We start from the raw sequence: 21,334 nt of genomic DNA on the forward strand, positions 1-21,334 counted from the left end.
ATGGAAATCTGGCATATAATTAATTGACATATTACTGATCTTGCTGGATTTTATGCTTTACTTCCATAAATTGCAGGATTTTCTTTACTTTATCTTTGCCAGAAGATTTAAACTTCAAAAGCCTTGCCCTCATAATTTGCAAGTTAATTTATTTATAAAGGCTATTTTAATTATTGTGATCAATTTGCGCCGTCAATCCCGGCGCATGCGCGCTTCATTTGCAGTCTGGACGTTGAAACATCCTGCGGCTCGGACTGCAGCGCTGAGAGGGATTCCTGCGGAGAACGGGGTTGGGATGGGTGAGGCGCCTCACGGCAGCAGCTGCTGCTGCAGGACAAGAGTAGAAACGATACATGCTTTCACGTAAGAGTCTCCAAAAGCCGCCAGTGACACCGTTAAAAAGTCGCCAGATTTGTCGCTAGTCGCTTTTTTAAAAAAATTGTCACTGGAGGGGTCTGAAAAGTCGCTAAATATAACGACAAAGTCGCTGAGTTGGCAACACTGCACACCTGCAGTGCTGGCTCGCTCTGCCGTAATGTTTTTTCTTCCCCTGTTTCAGTCAAGTGGCAGTGATGACGGCGGCGGCGGATGACGCATTAATCGCGCGACTCAACTAATCGATGATGAAATTCGTTGCCAACGCTTTTAAAAGTCGATTTTTATCGATTCGTTGTTGCAGCCCTAATTCTAATACTAAATATACAGCCTGTATTATTATGGAAGCTTCACCATATTCGGGCATTAGGATGTCCTAGTCAAAGTCTGGACTAGATTCTTCTACTTGCACTGTGGCAACACGATAAGAACTGACGTTCACCAATCTGGGTTTCAGCTGCTTTTCAAAGAGGAATGGGTAAAAACATCAGTCTGTTCAGAGCTGACAGATCCAAATGTTAAAACGCCTGCAGATTTCATTGATTGTCCTTGAATATTATTTGCAGAGCTTTTGAAAACAATGCATTGTTTTCCTCCCTTTTGGCGGTGGGGTTCTTCAGAGCACCAACGGCCTACCAGAAATTCAGTGAATGAATAGAGATCAGTGGTGTATGTAACCTGCCGTTTCAGGCATAATCCTCACTTCTCTGTAGCCAAAACAGTGCCTTGTATAATGGTGGAATGGCCGATACTTGGTTTTAAAGCTAATATCGGCTGATAGCGATATATGCAATGTTTAATGTGCAATTTTATTATTTGATACCCTGTGCAATAACTATAAATATCCATCCATATAAATACCCATGTAAACATCCTGTGCAATAACCCTGTACAATGATCCTACTGTTAAAATTTAATAAAAAAAAACTATCATATGTGGACGCATTGTATATATTGTATATATCCCATGCACACTTGTCTTTCTTTGGCTCATTCTTCTTTGTTTATTTGAGCTGATGTAACGAGTAAATTTCTTAACTGTGAGATCAATAAACCCAATCAATTAATCAATCAATCGATTTATCTGGTGCTGTTGGTTGATCAGATAAAACAGAGACAATAAAGATGTCTCTGGTGTTAGTTGGAGATAAGAGAGAACATTTATTTATTATATTTTAGAACAATTAAGAACTTTTTTTTTTTCTTTTCCCATGATGTCCTGCTCAGTGCTTCCTACATTTCACACAGTTATCATGGTCACACAATAAGCTTCCGCTCACTTTGTATGTGGGGGAGGAAGAAAATCACATGGATCACTGGAGAATGATGAATTTAATTCTGATTAAATCACTCTTCCTCACAGACTGTCAGTGTTTACTATGAGGCTATCACATAAATGCAGTATCTGGACCCATGATGCAAAAACTGGAGTAAGGAAACTACAATAATGGCTCTGAAAGGAAACATTTGCTCTTTCTCCCTTTTTGGGTAAACTAGGTTACCTTTAGTATAATCCTCTTGCTTATCAGCTATGTTTTTCAGACCTTTCTGCCTATTTTATTCTGTCTGACGAGTTCTATTAAAATTTTTATGTGCCAGTTCTTGGGGCTGGATGAATTAAACCAAAGATTTCCACAATGATCTCTTTATTTAACAAAAGAGGGGGCTGGTTGGCTTTGATTGTTTTCCTGATTTGATGAATATAATCATTACTGAATATCTGATAAATTCACCACTGTTGAGTTTCTTCACAGATGAGTTGATAAATAGATGGAGATGCACAATATTATCCACATGCTATTGATTGATTGATTGGCTTTATTGATCTCACAGTGGAGAAATTTACTATATCAGCTCAAATAAACAAAGAGGAATGAGCCAAAGCAAGACAAAGGTGCATGGGATATATACAGTATATACAGTGTGTCCACATATGACTGCTTTTTTTTAAATCATTTTTAACAGTAGAATCATTATACAGGGTTATTGCAAAGGATGTTTACATGGGTATTTATATAGATGGATATGTATATATATAGTTATTGCACTGGGTATGAAATATAGAGAAACAAGTTATTGCACAGGGTATCAAATAATAAAATTGCAGATTAAACATTGCACATATCGCTATCAGCCGATATTAGCTTTAAAACCAAGTATCGGCCATTCCACCATTATACAAGGCACTGTTTTGGCTACAGAAAAGTGAGTATTATGCCTGAAACGGCAGGTTACATACACTACTGATCTCTATTCATTCACTGGATTTCTGGTAGGCCGTTGGTGCTCTTAAGTAGGGGTGTAAGTAACATTCATCATGGCGATTCGATTCAGTATCGATTTCCTGACCCACCGATTCGATTATTTTCGATACTCAAGAATACACCACGATACGATTGGATTAATTGGTTAATTTAATTTTTTTTTTTTTTTTTTTACACCTTACAGGCTAAACAAAGTTTCAAGTTTGAAATAAATCAATGAAAGCCGTAATATCGTTATGCATTTTTTTTTTTTTTTTTTTTTTTTAGAAACAACAGCAAATAACAGAAGTAGAAAAGTTGCATGAAAAAATACTGCAAAAATACTGAACAAAATCAGTGCAATGAGTGCAATTCAATACCTCGGCTCCAGACGTCCCCGCCCCCTCCACAGACGCTCCGCTGCCCCTCTTCCAAATTATAGCTGACCGCAGACAGTGCCGCAGACAGGAGGCCGGCTTGTTTTGTTTTTATGACAGAACTTGCGGAAAACAACTCGTGAAGTTTGACCAGCTAGAAGAGCGAGGTGCACGAGAACGCTGGGACCCTTTTTCCACCTGGATCTCCGCTCTTTTTGGCCCTCATGTCCCTCCGTCGTCGGCCTAAACTCCCCCCCACTTCCTTGCCGCATCGGCCGTATCTAGACCCACAGTGTGTAGCACAGACCACGCTTCAATATTGAGCATAAATCAAAAATGTCTGTGTCAAGCTTGCTGCAACACACTGCTGTAAGAGTATAACCAGGAAGCGCGGTAGGAGGGCTAAATAGGTTTAGCGCCACCGCAGCACGGGAGGGAGAATTACGTCCAGGAGCAAATGGATAAAAATAGACCAGAGGAAAAAAAACAACATAAATCGATACTTTTGCAATCGTATTGATGCATCAGATCGTAGGCTGTTGGATCGATGCATCGATACAAAACGATTATTATTTACACACTCTTAAGTCACCAGCTGCCATATTGGTACTCCCTAGTTAGAAAGTCGGAATGTAAATAATACATGCGCTACAATTTCAAACAATGATGATCTTCTCATTTTCAGGGGCGCTTAAGACTTTTAAAATAAAGATAAATTCACCACTTTGACGCATATTTGCTGTTTTAGCATCTGTAGATTACTGTCATTTAAGGTAAAAATAAACTCATCACATTGCATATTCAGTATGAAGTCCATGAAGCATATAAATCATGTAATATAACATATTATACAAATCCATCACAACAAAATTAGTGTGTTAATGGTGTTTAATAATACTGTAGTCGGATAATAAGAATATTACACATGCAAAGAAACACAGACTGTCTGATGTGCGAATAATCCTAAATTGATGATGTACATGAAATATGCATGTATTGATAACATTGTTTTGGTAAATACATTACATTACAGGCATTTTTATGGCGCGACTGTGAAAGTAGGGAGTACAAAGATGGCGGCATCAGACTTCAGTTTTTCTTTCGGTCTATCAGCAATCCAATGAATAAATAGAGATCTGTGACATGCATCCAACTGACTCGTGAGTCTTTTTACAGAAGTGATGCCAAAATAAAAATGTCAGAGCTTTTAAATGTTTCAGAAACAGTAACTTGAACTTCTCCTCGCAGTTACTGCACCAGACAGCAGGGAGGAAAACGCGAAACACATGTGGGTTTAGGGAAAAAATGTCAGTATTCGTTATTGGCCAGCTGAGTTGTAAAACCTTGGCATATCTGACAAAATTTTACAATTGTGCATTGCTGTAAAAGAGTTTAGATAGATGGAGATCAGCCGGCTGTTATTTAGCACTCATATTAAGATTCTTTTCTTGTATTGCATTTGGCCGATACATTCATGTGTTCCCCGATTCAGCCATACCTTGAGATTATATGAAGCAATACTACTTCCTTCAGTTTCTATTAGATTTAAATATTTTTTTGGTATGTTGATAATTGAGATTTGTTTAACATTTCTTATCGTCATTTTTAATCATGTAGAGGAAGAAAATCCAAATCACCTTCAAGACTGTCAATTCCCTAAACATTTGCTGAGACATTGGACAGATGTAAATTATTGACATGAGCCTTTAATAAGAAACAAAACTGTCAGTCTCTGCTAGAGTTTCAGCTTAACTCTGAGCTGTGAGGCTTTCTTGGGTTTGTGTTTTAGATGGTTATCAAAAATACTGAATCAGCAGAGCATGTTACTTCTGTGTTGTTTTTTTTATTCTCTTTTGGAGGAAGTTGGGCTGATGCCGGCCCATTCTCAGCTCCAGCCAATGTTGTACAAATGATCACAATCGGCTGTTGGTATTCTGAAGATCTGCAAACATACTTGGTATATTAAAATCATAATTAACTGAATCTTTGAACTAAAGCTTTTTCTTTGGAAGCCACCTTGTGACGCTCTCATTAACTCGGCTTCTACCGTTTAAGCAGTCCTTCAACATCAACAAGATCATCAGCAGAATTTCCTGTTTTCAAACCAACTTCGACCAAAACCAAAGTGTTTGAGTACTAAGCACTCAGTGATGCAGCATCCAGTTATGAGAATATGTGGTTATAATGTAGAGAGAGGCTTCCCTGTTCCCATGAAAGGCTTTTTACTCTGTTTGCTTTTGCCTCTCCTGTCACTTTCTTTTGCTCTGCTGCAGCGCCCATGGCCCCCAGATTACGCAGCCTGTTCACTGGAGGGGCAACAAAAAGCTCCGGTACTGACTGTCAGGCGCTATGATGGGCCGAGTAGTCTGAGAAAGAAAGAGTGGGGAAAAAAACAAAACAGGAAGAGTAGTAGGAAGGGAAGATTGAGGTTGTCTAGCGCTTGTCTGACGCAGCAGGAACACTAAGCCAGCATTTTGGAACAAGGCAGCGAGGCATTTCTGTTTTTTTTTTTTTTTTTTTTTCCCCCTCCTTATTCTCCTCACCCCATCTACCTCAGTCTTTCGTCAGCTGGCGGATACCGTGAATGAATGAACTACCAGGCTGTGTGAAATCTGGGTCTTGTGACTCAGCTACACAGAATAAGCAGCAAGGCTGGAGAGGGGAAATATTGAATACGGAGGTTTTCTGTCTGCTTCAGTGATTAAGGTTCCTAAATCATCTAGTAAGTTTGTGAGGGGGAAAAAAACGAGGTGGTTTAGAAAAGAAGAGAAATAAAAAGAATATTCCCAGATTTTCATGTCCTGTAGACCAAAGGTTTGTTCCAACGGACTGTCCAACCGTTTTTTTTTACCATTGTCCTTCTGTACATCAGTCGTCCAATCACATTCATCCATTTGACATCCGTCTAGTTTACACAAAGGTCCACTAGCAGACACGGCACCAGATATCACTTTTGCAATTTTTCCCAATATTATTGTCACTGCAGCATTTTCTATTAACCTGCTGCCACCACCGTGTTTCACTGTGGGGACCTTGTGGTCAAGATGATGTGCTTTGCTTTGTTTGTTTTGTTTTGTTTTCTCTCTCTAAAGCCAAAGTACATCAGCTTTGTTCTAATGTGATCACAGCACCCTCCTCCATGTGATCTTTATTAGCCCATTTACACTACCCTCTGAATAATGATCAGTGCTGAGTTTGAACTTGCCGTGCTCGGTTCCTTACGACCATTTGCACACCAAGCTAGCACAGTTCCTTGCCTCTGATCTACAGTACTTCTGCTCTATTCAATTCAATTTATATAGCGCCAATTCACAACACGTCATCTCAAGGCAATTTACAGTTCACCACATCATCCAGTCAGATTGATTCTAAGTTTTCTATCTAAGGAAAACCAGTTGATTGCATCGACTCATTGACTCGGAAGCAATCCCTCACACTAAGCATGCCCTTAGCGACAGTGGAGAGGAAAAACTCCTTTTAACAGGAATACATCTCCAGCAGAACCATACTCAGTGTGAGCGGCCATCTGCTGAGGCCTACTGGGATTCAAGGAGACAGAAGCAGAGATACAAAAAGCAGCTGTAAAAGGCGGCCCGGTTCAGGAAACACACAGCCAGGAAGACGAGCTCCGAGCCAACTCCCATGTCAGAGGATGAAGAAAGCACATCCAGTTAGTCGCAGTCAGAGAAACAGGACTACACTGAAAAACAGGCAGATCTCCAACATCTATGAACAAAGGTGTTGATGGCAGCAGCACAGCTGATATTTCTCACCAGGATGGAGTCACAGCCAAACAGGAACAGACCAGATGAAGCTACTATGAGAAAAAGCAGAGAGAGCAGAACGTTAGAGATTGAACTAACAGATTCTGCAGAGTGGGAGAATAGAGATAGAATAATGAAATAGGAGTCCCTATTTCATGCTCTATAGAGGTAAACAAGCAAACCAACATGGCAGTCTGCTCATGCGCTCTTTGTCACCAGAGAACCGAGTCAGAACAGATGAACTGGTACCAGTTTAGTGCGGTTGTGCCTGCCAATTACACTCAATGGTTATCCTGGTAAGCGTGCTCAGACCGATCTCGACACCATTTCACAAGGGTAGTGTAAATGGGGCTTATATCACCTACATAGCAGCAAACAGGACTTCTTAAAGCCGTTCTTCTTGCTTCTCTTCCAGACTTGAGTGCCAGCTAATAACTTTCTAACCTGCTGCATACCTGTGGCTTTAAAATGCGCAATTCTGTTGGAAAGATGAAGTATGGCTTGACTGCATGTGTTTCCTTACTGTTTGTAAGACGAATGGGTTCAGCTCAGACTTCAGAACCCAATAATTCAGCTAATTAAACATGGATTGTCTTTACTGGCCTCACAGTCTCTCATCCATTTTAACCAGGAAATCAACAATTTTCCTAATCTGGACCTTACAAAGCAGGCATGCGTTTTCCCCCCACAGCGATGGTGATGCACAACCATTGGAGAAAATCATTACTCAACAAAGTGTTGTGTAAAAGGAGCTATTACAGCTGCAGAGAGAGCGGGGTGGGGGGGATTACATTAAATGTTTTCTGATTTTAAAGAAGCTTACTGTCAGTGTTGCCAAGCTGGAAAGCAGCCAGGAGGAAAGCTTGTCCCAAAGCACTCATTCATAGTTTGAACAGATTGGTGATATAACCAGACGTCCTAGAGCACAAAAAGCTGTATTTCAACCTGAGCATCTGTCTTTTTCTTTTTTGCTCAGATCATTCCTTTTTTTACTTTTTACAATTTAAAGTCTTTAAGCTGCTGTGTTAGAAGTTAAAGTTAGGCTGGGAGGCCTCCACACAGTGACACCTCATCCAGAGATGTCCCAACTTCTCCTGTGTCACAGCTCTGTTTATAGATGGAGGCTAATCCTGTGATGGTACGCTGAGCTGGAGGGGATCACCTGGAAGAGGGCTTGTTCAGAACATGACCTGTAGTCTTTAGTGCTGCTCCTCTCCATAAAGCTTCTGTTACACGGTTCAGGCCCGCAAATCACACAGAAGGTTTTAGGTTTGGCCAATATGATGGATTTAGTAAGGATATGTCAGATTATAAATAGTTATTATAACTGGATCATTGCTTGTGCTTCTAAGGTTTAAATATTGTATCCTAGAGGCGACATCCCTCTGGAGCTGGCATGACAATCTGTCTATTAGAATAAGGTGGAAAACCTCAGTTTTACAGTATTTATTAGGGGTGTAAATCACACCTATCATGGCGATTCGATTCAGTATCGATTTCCTGACCCAGCGATTATTTTCGATGATCAGGAATAAACCACGATATGATTCAATTAGAGTAGAAAAGTTGTACTCCACCTATTCCTATTAAAACCTCATTCACAAAAAAATAATAACCCTGCGTTATAGATCCTGAAAGGCCTTGTATCAAAAAATACTGCACAAAATCAGTGCAATGAGTGTAATGCAATACCTCGGCTCCACACGGCCCCGCCCCTTTCCACAGACGCTCCGCTGCACCTCTCCCAAATTGTAGCTGACCGCAGACAGGAGCCCGGCTTCTTTTTTGTTTTTATGACCGAAATTGCGGAAAACAACTCGTGAAGTTTGACCCGCTAGAAGAGTGAGGTGCGCAAGAACGCTGGGACCCTTTTTCCACCTGGATCTCCGCTCTTTTTGGCCCTCATGTCCCTCCGTTGTCGAACAAACTCGCCGCCACTTCCTCGCCGCCTCGGCCGTATCTAGACCCACAGTGTGTAGCAGAGACCACGCTTCAATATTGAGCATAATTTAAAAATGTCTGTGTCAAACTTACTGCAACCAACTGCTGTAAGGGTATAACTAGGAAGCGCGGTAGGAGGGCAAAATTTTTAGCGCCACCGCAGCACGGGAGGGAGAATTACGCCCAGGAGCAAATGGACGTATCAATGCATCGGAACGTCAGCTGTTGGATCGATGCATCGATACAAAACGATTATTATTTACACCCCTAGTATTTATACAAAAAAGTATTGCATGCTTTAGGTGCTTTTATTTCATATGGAAAGAAAATATGTTTATATTTTCAGAACAGGCTTCGACTTAAAAAGAGATGACTGCGCTTTTAACGCTAGAACTACCAAGGCTCATTTTGACATTTCTGAGACTTTTAAGGTAAAGAACTTTATATACAGGTGATCACATATATACATGAATCTTATGTTGGTCTTGTTAATTGATTTTTCCTGTTTCTATATTTTCTTCATTTTCACATACTTTTTTTTAATAAAATAAAAACGTAAAAATGGTTTATTTTACTGCAACCTCCAACAGGCAAAAGTTTTGACGACTCTATTATTTGCATTGTAAATTCTTTGTTTCCCTTCCGAAACGAAGCAAAAACATCTGAAAAATGTCAGAAAGACGTAATTTGGCAGAATTATTAGTGAAAAGCATTTAGCTGGGTAAAATAAAATGTTTTGAATTTGAAACCATTCGTTTTTCTGTATATAACAGTGCAATGTTATGCACTGCTATGTGTTTTTGAAGGTGATTTAAACATATTGTGATATATCGTGTATCGCAATTATAGGCCAAATTATCGTGATATTAGATTTTCCTCGTATCGCCCAGCCCTGATCTGAGCAGCCTTTTTTTAGCCCCTGACAAGCAGCGTGCAGCAGGAGGTTGTTTTATACGTCCATACAGCTGGAAATAAACTCTTATCACTCTGGACTTTTTTAGCATCTTTGAAAATTATTTTTTCTGCTGTGCTCGCTCTTTTTCTCTTTCTTTTATCTATCTTTTTTGTCCTTTTCTCTTTCTGTTTCACTCTCTCTCTCTGGTTGAGAGACTGAGAACAAGTCTGTAAAGTGTTTTGGTGCTGAGCCATTTAGGGATTTATAGACTAACAGACGTATTAAAGTCTATCCTCTGAGATATGGAAGGGCCTCTGTTAGGACTTCAAGGCTGGGGTGATACACTCCTCTGTCTTTAAGTGAAGAAGCTGTTCAGGTCTGAGTTCACCCAGATGTTGGGTCTGATCTCATCTGGCCCTCTGGATGTTCTGTGACCAACACGGACTGAGCTCTTATAGTGATAAATCAGTGACCTGTTGCTGCTCAGGTTTGTCCACTGAGCAGAAAACCTGGTCAGTCCCTGATCAGACCAGACCAGCTTGACATTAAAATCCATTAAATGTGATTTATAAAAAAAAAAAAAACTTTTATAAAGACAAGTTCATCACATATATCGCACTAGGGTTGCAACAACGAATCGATAAAATCGATAAAAATCGACTTTTAAAAGCGTTGGCAACGAATTTCATCATCGATTAGTTGTGTCGCGCGATTATTGCGTCATCCGCCGCGCCGTCATCACTGCCTCTTGACTGAAAGAGGAAGAAAAAAAAATATGGCAGAGCGAGTCAGCGCCGCAGGTGCAGTGTTGCCAACTCAGCGACTTTTCAGACCCCTCCAGCGACTATTTTTCAAAAAAGCGACTAGCGACAAATCTGGCGACTTTTTTCGGTGTCACTGGCGGCTTTTGGAGACTCTTACGTGAAAGCATGTATCGTTCCTACTCTGCTGTGGGGCGCCTCCCCCACCCCAACCGTGTTTTCCCGCAGGAGTCCCTCTCAGCGCTGCAGTCAGAGCCTCAGCGTCCAGACTGCAAATGAAGCGTGCATGCACCGGGATTGACGGCGCAAATTGATCACAATAATTAAAATAGCCTGCGCTTTGTAAAGTGAAAAAAGTCGTAACATGCAACTTTTGTCAAAAGAAATGAACATGGCACGGAACCACCATGTTTGTTTGGTTTTAAAGTGGGGAAACGTTACGTTAGTTTCTCAGGTAGCTCATCTGATGCTTTCCTTACCGTGTTAGTAGGTTACAGACAGTGATAAGATTGGCTACTTATTTTACTTTTAATTTCATTTGAATTAGCTTATGCAGCGTTTATATTTTCTTTATAAATAAATTAACTTGCAAATTATGAGGGCAAGGCTTGTAAAGTTTAAATCTTCTGGCAAAGATAAAGTAAAGAAGATCCTGCAATTTATGGAAGTAAAGCAGAATAAAATCCAGCAAGATCAGTAATGTCAATTAATTATCTGCCACATTCCCATGTAAATATCTGTCTTTGGAGGATTTGTTTTTTAGCACCCCTAGTTCTCTCATTTTTATTCCAAATACAATTTATAATTTGAATCACAGGGCTATTTTTATCTCTATGGTTCAGTATTTTCTCAAGTAGCAACTTTAACTGCTATACTTTCCTGTCTTAAAAGGCAGAACTCTTCTAGTCTAAAAAAACTCTTTTGTTGAAATGGGGGGACCTATTGTTTGAACCCCTTAGGGGCTTTTAAAAACAAAAATGTCTTTTTTTGCGCTTTATGAAACAAAGTACCCTATATTTTGTGGATGTACAGCTACATTTCTCATGTAAGTTTGCGTAGTTTTAACACAAACATTTATTTTTCATATTGCACCAGTACAGTTAATGAGCAACCTGTACTTGTGTGCTTGTTTGTTCTGTCTAAAATGTTTATTTTGGAATAAAGAGGTTAATATAAAAAATATTTTTTGTCCGATTCATCGATTAATCGAAAAAATAATCGTCCGATTCATCGATTTTTAAAATAATCGTTAGTTGCAGCCCTATATCACACTATATTTGTGTGGAATGCTGGTATTTATTCAGGTTGATGGAAAACCAGCTGAACTGCTTGTTCTGAGTTTAGAGATCAAACAGACATGCTTTGATGGACTTTGGTCCGTGATTCCAAGAACTCGCAACAGAAATGATCTGTGAGTGGAAACCTGTAGAAATCCTCTAAAGCAGGGGTCTTCGATGTTTTCCAGGCCGAGGAGCCCCTAATTATATATATTTTATGAAATCATGTTATATCAAACCGTCTATAGCAGGGGTCTGCAACCTGCGGCTCCAGAGCCACATGTGGCTCTTTGGATCCTTTCCAGCGGCTCTTAATAGTGGCTAAAATGTATAGAAAGAGCTCAATATTGTACTATAATAGATACCAGTATTAAAAGCTTTAGTGTTTTTCATAAGACAGAAAATAATGATATGAAAAGAACCAGAAATATGTTTAAGGAGCCATTTTTCTTTGAATTAGCTTGGAAATGATGTGTTTTAATATTTTAAATGCTAAAATACATAAATCGTTATTGGTTTAATATGGCAACTAATCTATTAAAAAAATAAATAAATAGTATTTATTTTTTTTATTTTTTAGTCATGTTATGTTTTGCGGCTCCAAACAACTTTTTCTTCGTCGTACTCGAAGCAAAATGGCTCGTTGGATGTGAAAGGTTGCAGAGCCCTGGTCTAGAGTCACTCTATTACAGCTGGAGTAATGTAATGAAAATCATTTTGCCCTGGGATTATTAGAATATTTCTGATTCAGATTCCTCATAGATGGGACAGGTGTTGTGGATGAAACGGTTTCCAGCTTGAAAGAACTCCTGTGTGTCGCTGAATGTGTGCATGATGACGGAGACATCTTCTGCCTCCATTTATCTGTTTACTAGTGTCTTGAATTCAAGTTAATGTGTATTTAAATACATTTCAATTAGTGGAAAAAATTGCAGGGGGGAATATATATATATATCTATCACTGTTTCCAACAAGGTGAAGTGGTCGACCTCTTTGCCTCTACTTAGAAAGTCATTCGGAGCTTTTTTTTATGGATACCCCAGTTCTCTGATTTCAGATGCATTGGAGTAAATATTAGGATGTTGAACTAATGTAAATTCTGTCTTTTTTTTTACAGACTGGTGTCATCCATCCACGCTCTCATGGCAACAACAGCAGGAGTCATTATCGTGTCATCATGCAGAGGGAACATCATTTATGACAGGTCAGTTTTATTGAACTACTTCTTCTAATTCAATAATGACTGCCTCTTTTATCTGTTTCTGGCATTTCTTGAAGTGGTGAGAGATAATGAGTAGATATCTTGCTGCTGATAGGTCTCCAAAGCTGCTTTATTCGTATGCCGGTAAAGCCAAAATAATTTATACACCCTGCAGTTTAAGATGAGAAGTTTGGCTCTGATTAGAAATGAGATAGAAATCTTCAAAGAGATAAAATGGTCTAAGAGGAGGAACATTTCTATTATACATGTTTTTTTAATGCTAGGAGTTATTCAGTCCACTGTCAGTAATCAGTGGAATATTGTTTCTTTATCAAACTCCTTATATTTTTTTTTGTCTCTAATGTCTCAGATCAATTGAAGTATCGGCTATTCTGAGCCTTTCTGGGCAAAACGGATCTGTTTTAATCCAAATCTGATCATGATAACGATGTGATGCTCATAACATCCCATTACCACCACATGCTAAAAAATAAAAAGCCCCCAAAAAACTGTCTCTTTTAACGTCTTTATGTAGCATTAGAGGCTGCTGGAAACAACCTGAGGAATTTCAAGAAATTCAACCTAAAACTTCTTTTCCCCTTTTTTCACGAACTCTGCTTGCTTCGCTCCTTCGCTTAGTTGATGCTTTTTCTTGTGTGGTTTTTTTAAATTTGAAATTTTTTTAGTACATAAAAGGTAGGGCTGCAATTAAAGTCGTAGGGAAGCGGCTGTTCCAACCGTTGCATTTCCGAATTCCCCCGAGTGGTGCATGGCTTTACACGAGTGAATAAAGTGAGCGGGATTGTTTTGGCGGATGGTTCGCAAGCAAGTTTAGTTGTGGCCGATTTGTCGGAAGCATCTTGTTATTCAGTTAGCAACTTAGTGCTAGTAGGTTCAAAATGGGAAATTCCATTGGGACAAAGTAGTGCTAAATTGTTGACTTAGAAACGACCCTGTCAAGGAACGCTATGGACAGAGGAAACATGCAAGAGGAGGAGAGTTTAGTGTCGGAGGTCGTGGATGAGTCTCCTCCGTCATCCATTTTTTATTTAGAAGAGGAAAAAGCGGGGACGAAGATGTTGTGGAAGAGGACGCCAGGGCAGCAGAAGCTTGGTTTGGTGTAGAAGGCTTCCAGCCGTACATGTTTGAGCCCTTGCCTCGCAACGCTGCCAGCTCTGTTAGCTCTATGCCTGCTGAAGACACAGACGTCCATCCCGGTGAACACTGGGACGGAACTCAATGCTAAAGTAAATGATTCTTAATTCAATTGTTGCGTATATTAGGTGCGACGTATGAATCAAGATGCTATGACCGAAAAATGTTGATTGATAGATGACTGTTGATATATGATTGGCCGAATTTAGGTGTTCAGGCTGACGTATAACTAACTGGCCTGCATAAGATAAGGAAAACAAAAGTACATTTTAAGACAGGATTTTTTCTTTAAATAGAAATTTTCTAACTTCTGGGACAATATGGTTTAATAAAGAGTACATTTATATACATGTTTAAGCCAGAATGATTTGACGTTTAAATATGACGTCCCTACGACTTTAAACAGTCAGCACAATATCAGTGTCTGTAATATTTATATAAATGATCGTTTGTAGTGCTTTGACGGCGGGTTAATATTTTCAAAATATTATGAACTTGCATTTTTCATGCTGATCTTGGGTGTAGCAATAGTTAAATATAAAGGAAACTTTTGTGAATACATAAAAAAAGATGCTTTTTCGTGAATGCAGGTGGAGTGTGAACATTCTCTGCCTCTTTCTGTTTTATGCAACAACAATGTTGCTGCTTGCACCTTTTTACTGTCTTGCTGCTTTAAGCCTACAAGCTACACTAGATTAAAGGAATAGTACACCCAAAACATGATTAGCCTTCATTTTCTACTCACCCCCATGCTGAACAACACTCTGGAGTACTCTTTTGATATCTCAAATGCATCTGGAGATCTGGGAGGCTTCTTGCTCTCTGCTGACATTCAAATAATGGAGGTCTATGGTGCCCGAGGCAGAAAGGTCCATAAAAGTCCACAAAAAACGGGTCAATATTCCTCCATACTGCTCGTCCAATGTATTCCAAGTTTCCTGAGTGGGTAGCATCCAGAATTTACTCGAAACGAAGTCATTTAGAATGTTTTTAGAGCATAAACAGTAGTGTATAGGATTTCCTAAAAGCGCGCACATGTGCGATCACGACGCTACGGAAGCCGGCAGACCAAACCAGACGAAAGTGCGCATTCAGCTCGGCAAAGAACTCATGCTCTTCCTCAACACTGAAGTCCTCAGACATTTTTCTTTCATTGTTTCTTTCTTTGCACACGTAAACGGCACGTTTCTTCTTCTACGCTTGCATTATTGGAAGAGCAGACGCTGAATGCGCACTTTCATCTGGTTTGGTCTGCCGGCTTCCGTAGACTCGTGATTGCGCTTTCAGGAAATCTTATACACTACTGTTTATGCTCTAAAAACATTCTAAATGACTTCTTTTCGAGTAAATTCTGGATGCTACCCACTGAGGACACTTGGAATACATTGGACGACCAGTATGGAGGAATATTGACACGTTTTTTGTGGACTTTTATGGACCTTTCTGTCTCGGGCACAATAGATCTCCATTATTTGAATGTCAGCAGACAGCAAGAAGCCTCCCAGATCACCAGATGCATTTGAGATATCAAAAAAGTACTCCAGAGTGTTGTTCAGCATGGGGGTGAGTAGAAAATGAAGTCTAATCATGTTTTGGGTGTACTATTCCTTTAATTCAGACTTGGATCTAAATAGAAAACAGAAAACAATGTCTAGAACAGCTTTTCTGCTTCAGGGTTTTCATGAACAAAGTTAAAGGTAAGTTCTATTTCTTTTTTTATAATCAAAACTTATTTCCTATAGATCTATTCAAATAAGCAAAAATTTATTAAATAAAAAAATCCACTGTCTTTGCAGCCTCTGCTAACCACCACTGCTTTATTATTTTGTTATTAAATGTTAATATATTACAACTAATCAATCAGAATTAAATAGATTTTGGGGGTTTGAATTTAAATAGATTTTAGAATTTTCCCATTGTGGGACAATAAAGGGATTTTTTATTCTATTCTATTCTATACCCATCCCTAGCTGAGGCCACAGTGTCTCCATAGTTGATCCTACAGCCTGTCAGCCAGGATCCTCCCTTAGAACAGGGCTTTAATCCGGCTTTTGCCTCCAGATCGAGCAGCAGGTTTTTGTTAGCATAGCACTGGCTTTCTTTGTGCAACTCAGGAAAGTGTGACACTAGGCTAATGCTAACCAGTTAATCTCACTGAGTCAGCAGCCGGACCAGGGCAGTCCCAGTTTCAGGTCGCTAATCCCAGCCCCCCCCCACCACCCCTCCTCTTTTAGCCACCGAGTTAAATCCTCCACTGCGCTGCTCAGTTCTGCTGCTGTGAGGTGATGTGCAGCAAACCTGGAGCTCATCAGACACATTCCCCACAGGAACACCCCACAGCTACGTCTCGATGCGTTTCAGTGTTTGGACGCCTCGTCTCATCTGCTGCCACGAGTGAAAGGGATGGCAATGACGGATCCTCATTAAATCTGACATGTTTTATTTTACCCCAAACAAGTCTTTGTGCTTCCAGATCTCTGAGACATCAACAGTGTCTGAGCTGGCAAACAGGCGGTGGTTTATTTAAACTACAGCTATCCTTGAAGTGCTGATAAAAATGCACAGAGGTCATTATAGCAGTGTTATCATGATCCTGCAAGGATTCCTACACTGCCTGGGAGTATACTTTATTTTCCATCTTTAAATGTGTATCTAAAAAGAAAATGGGGATATTAGTATCTGCATTCTCTGTTCTATAACCTGTTGTCTTTCTGTCCTGTCAGTCGCAGCATTTCAGGCATGTGTAATTAAAGGACCTGGTTATCTACATGAGCCAGGGCAGATTTGCTCTACACAGAGGATATCTAAAAGCAGGATCCTCATTGCATAATTGACTTTATTAAATCAAGACTGGATCCAGCATCAATTTTGGCTGGACACACTGATGCAATAGTAACCTGCGTTGGTGTGAACTTCAGCCATTCCGAGAATTTAGTGAATAGAACAGAAAAAGTCATTTATCTTCCAGCAGTGGAGAAACTCTGGGTGTGTCGGTTAACATGTAGAAATGTGTTTGTCTTGAATTTGTTTACGCGTTGTCGCCTGGAGATGAACAGCCTTTTTAATCTGGTAGGGAGGAAATATTATACATTAAAAGAACATCAGTTCAATTCAGTTTATTTATATAGCACCAAATCACAACACGTCATCTCAAGGTACTTTACAGTTCACCAGATCATCCAGTCAGATTGATTCAAGTTTTCTCTTTAAGGAAAACCAGTTGACTGCATCGACTCAATGACTCTTCAGCAATCCCTCATACTAAGCATGCTTGTAGTGACAGTGGAGAGGAAAAACTCCCTTTTAACGGTTCACAAAATCCACGGTTCGGTTCACGGTTTCGTGGTCACGGTTTTTGGTTCGGTATATGTTGATTGCTAGTAAAATCTCTAAGCTGACATGTTGGTCATGTTGCTGTTAGCATAAACACAACGTGTTGCGCAATCCTCGCACACTGTAGCACTTTAATCCACAACTTTCTTTCCGCCGTCATCGTAGGTCACTCTAAATGCAAAGTGGTCCCATACAGCAGACCTATAAAGTGCTGCTGGCGCGTTTTCCAACTCCTGTTCTTTCCCACTCGCCATACCCACACAATTCTCCACAACAATTGATTTTTTTCTGCTACATCCGGCTAAGCTGCTTCGCTTCTTCTTCTTGTTTACTACTGGTGGTTGGCTTTGGTCGCAGTACCGCCACCTTCTGCTCTGGAGTGTACACGCTTCGCCTATGAGAAAAAGGAGCAGCGCATGAACCGAACGCAACACACGTGAATCGAACCGAGACAGTCGAACCGAACGGTTCGGATGGTTTTCATAAACCGTTCCATTCCTACTTTTAACAGGAAGAAACCTCTAGCAGAACCAGGCTTAGTGTGAGCGGCCATCTGCTCCAGGAGACAGAACAGAGAGCAGAGGTACAAAAGTTAACAGAAACATAATTAGGGTTCTCTAGGTTTTTATTTATTATTTTGTCAGGTCATGGTTTGTCTTCCTCTAATAAGAACCAATCTTGTGTAGTTTTCCCTTTTTCCATAATTAAGCCAGAATCCTTGTCTACAGAACCACCAAATGCTGCCTGCATTCCTCCCCTAAACAATTTTGTGTGAATTTCTGCTTATATCCTCCACGTTTAAAGAAATAAGTGAAAGTCAGATGTCTGTCTGAAGCAGTTTTGCAACTTTTTCAGATCTGTCCACATAATTAACCACAACAGTAATATCTGCTGCTTTCCAGGCTGCTTGGTTTTTAATGCTTGTATAAGCCTGCCTAAAGGCCCTAATGGTTAAAAATCTGCTGAAGCTTGGTTGGTTTATCATCTCCTGGAACTAGTTTGATGGGCTGGTTCACCAGAAAGTTTCCTGGATGAATGAAATTAACATCAGAATTGCTGGATGGTTTGGATTGGATGGGAGGCTTTGTGGCTTGGGAGGCTAAAGGCTTTATACTTCGAAACCAGGTCGTCTGCGCACGTGTCAGAGTGAACGCAGAGACGCCCCCGCCACTTCTGCAGACACTCTGGTGTACCTCTCCCAAATTGGAGTTGACCGCAGACAGGAGGCCTCTGATTAGTCAAACCTATATCCGTTCTACTTATGCGCATTTCCTGTTTGGTACCTTACCGGCTTGTTTTGTTTGTATGACCGCCATTGTGGAAAACGACTTGTGAAGTTGGACCAGCTAGAAGGGCGAGGTGCGCGAGAACGCTGGGACCCTTTTTCCACCTGGATCCCCGCCCTTTTTTTCCCCTCATGTTCCTCTGTTGTCGCACAAACTGGCCCCCACTTCCTCACCGCCTCGGCCGTATCTAGACCCACAGCTTGTTCCTGATGGTTCCTCTTGCATTGTGGTGTGAAATAACATAGCGCAGACCACGCTTCAATATTGAGCATAAATCAGAAATGTCTGCATCATACTTGCGACAAGCTCACTGTGACACACTGCTGCAGGAGAATAACCAGGCCTTAAGACATTCATAATCCTTGTTGTTCAGCCTTTTTTTTCCAATTTAAAGTGTTCCTAAGTAGTCTGTCTGTGGAACTATTAAAGGCTGTGAAATTTGATCTTCTTTTGTCCAAGTTTAGATAAGATCCATTTCCTAATGACTCAGGAAATTGATCATTATATCTACTGCAATGTGTAACAATGAAAGCTTTTTTTCACTGGTTTTTTATTTTTTTTAGTCTTTATCCAATAGATTAAAAAGCATCAGAGAAGCCAAACTGACCCTCTGCTGCTTCGAGCTTCTGTTTGATTGTTGTTTCACCACAGGGTTCTAAGGTTTGACACGTTTGAAGCTCTGAAAGCATCTAAGTGCTATCAGTGTTTTACAGACTGGTACCTACAGGTTAATCTGAGACGTCAAGCGTCTGTGTGGTTAATTTAGAGCAGTGAAGGAGGCAAAGGGCTGTTGTTTTGAAACAAAGCTGTACACCTTTCAGACAAGTGTTAAAATAACTTAATGAGTCACAGCTGCAGTATTGTTCTGCATGTTAAACAACAACTTAACACAGCTGCACCATTTAATATCTGTGTTTTCCAATAACTGAGCGACAGTAGAACGTGGTTGAAAATAGGATTCCTTGCTGCATACAGGGATGTAAACCGACATGTACTCAACCTCTTCATTTCTCCTCCTCAGGCACTGGATAACCACCCACTTCGTCATCTGGTACGGCGTCCCCTACATGACGTACGACATCTTCGCCATGTACCTCAGCCACTACTACCGCTACCACGTCAAAGGCCACGAGGACTACAAGCAGCATTCGCTGAGAACCATAAACTCCTTTGTCCGGAGAGAGTTCCTGCTGGTCCTGCACCACATAGCCCTGCTCACCATCCTGCTGCCTATCACACTGGTGAGGAGGGGGAGGGGGTCTTTGGGACAGCATCGATGAAGCATTCAGACTGATGCTACAGTCACACCGCAAGCAGCAGAGGCAGCAGAAGCTGCTAGTTTACATGGAAAGTCAATGGTTGACGTCCATCAAGGCGCAGCAAAGGGTTCCTCAGGAGCGAGCAGCGCTTCTGAGCAGCTGAAGCAGCGCGTCATGAGCTTCTGGTCATCTGACGTACGCAATCCGATTTAGAAGCAGCAGCTGCTGGAGTTGGAAGAATTGAACTTTTGCTGTTCGACGCGCCAGATCAACCAATCAGAGAAGCTGATCTCAGAGCTGGCAGGGAGACAGACAAAGCCCTGCTGATGCAGAGCTGTATGACCACTGCTCTGAAACAGTTTATTAACCCCTAAATTAACTTAAAACGTCGAAACCTGCCTGCAAAATATGTTCGATTTTATTATTCTGGTTTCTGCAGACGGATTACGTACGGGAAAAACGCTAACATCTACTTCCAGCTGCTGCTAACAGTAGCTGAAAACCACGAAGAGGCGACCAGGCCAGAAGCTGCTGTTGAACAGGATCACCGGTGACAGAGCACCGCCAGTTTACGGGGGTCTGAGCGGCTACTTTTCGACCGCGAAGCAAAGATGCTTCAGCCGCGCGTCAGAACTAAACTTGAACAGACATAAAAAATGAACCACGTAGCGTATCGGTTAGCAAGCTGGAGGGCTGGTGATAAATCTACGGGCTGATGTATAAAGATTAGATAGTGTTTTATAGTAGACATCAAAAGCTGCACAGCCTCTTTAAAAGATCAGAGGGAAGGTTGGAGGAGGTGAATTACAGCCTAAAATATTTAGAAAAACAAAGAAAGGCATTCATCTGTAAACCTTTTCATTATTATCCATTTTATTGGTAAATGAGTCAACAGACATGCAGATGGACAAGGTCGCTTTTAAAAATAGATCTTTATTTCTCGGAGATTCTGTTTTTTAACACTCGTAACTCACAACGGCTCCAAAGTTCAACCGGCTCCGCAGCCACGAGCTGAGCACTCCACATGGTGGGAAAAAAGGACCAGCTGCGAGTTCTCTTCACCACGAGTCCCTTTTCATGACCGGGGTAGACCTGCATGACCATTTTCTCCAAATTAGGCAAAAGATTCAATTTCTTATTCTTCCCTGGAGTCTGTGATGGGGTTTAGGGTAAACATGTGGCGGCCTTTTTTGATCCGTCTTTAAAAGCGCTTGCTTTTTCTGATTAATCAGCGCAGGCAGAGAATCTGATACCAGTCGCTCTCTCATGGCTAATTGAACCTATTGAGGAAACTTGTTAATTTTACATGCAGGCAGTCGTAAGGGCATTTATGAGGAATGAAAAAAAATATTTTTAAACCTATGGAAAAGACAACGCACCTTTATCATTAGCGCCATGAAAGCTAACGCCAAAACGAACCCATGAGAAGTTCTGTTTGTAGTTTGCAAAAACAATCTAGCAGCAACG

The 21,334-nt window shown here is 40.7% G+C and overlaps 1 protein-coding gene across 1 annotated transcript in view; it reads left to right on the forward strand.

Moving 5' to 3' along the window:
• The window catches only part of tlcd3a (TLC domain containing 3A), a 46,790-nt gene that overhangs the window by 6,585 nt on the left and 18,871 nt on the right, over window positions 1–21,334 (forward strand). Inside the window, exons 2-3 of the mRNA XM_038303616.1 lie at window positions 12,751–12,837; window positions 19,630–19,849. Coding sequence (XP_038159544.1) covers window positions 12,751–12,837; window positions 19,630–19,849 — 307 coding nt within the window. The remainder of the gene's footprint in view (window positions 1–12,750; window positions 12,838–19,629; window positions 19,850–21,334) is intronic.

Source organism: Cyprinodon tularosa, unplaced genomic scaffold (genome assembly GCF_016077235.1).
Source record: "Cyprinodon tularosa strain WSP-4 unplaced genomic scaffold, ASM1607723v1 ctg514, whole genome shotgun sequence".
NCBI classification, from domain to species: domain Eukaryota; kingdom Metazoa; phylum Chordata; class Actinopteri; order Cyprinodontiformes; family Cyprinodontidae; genus Cyprinodon; species Cyprinodon tularosa.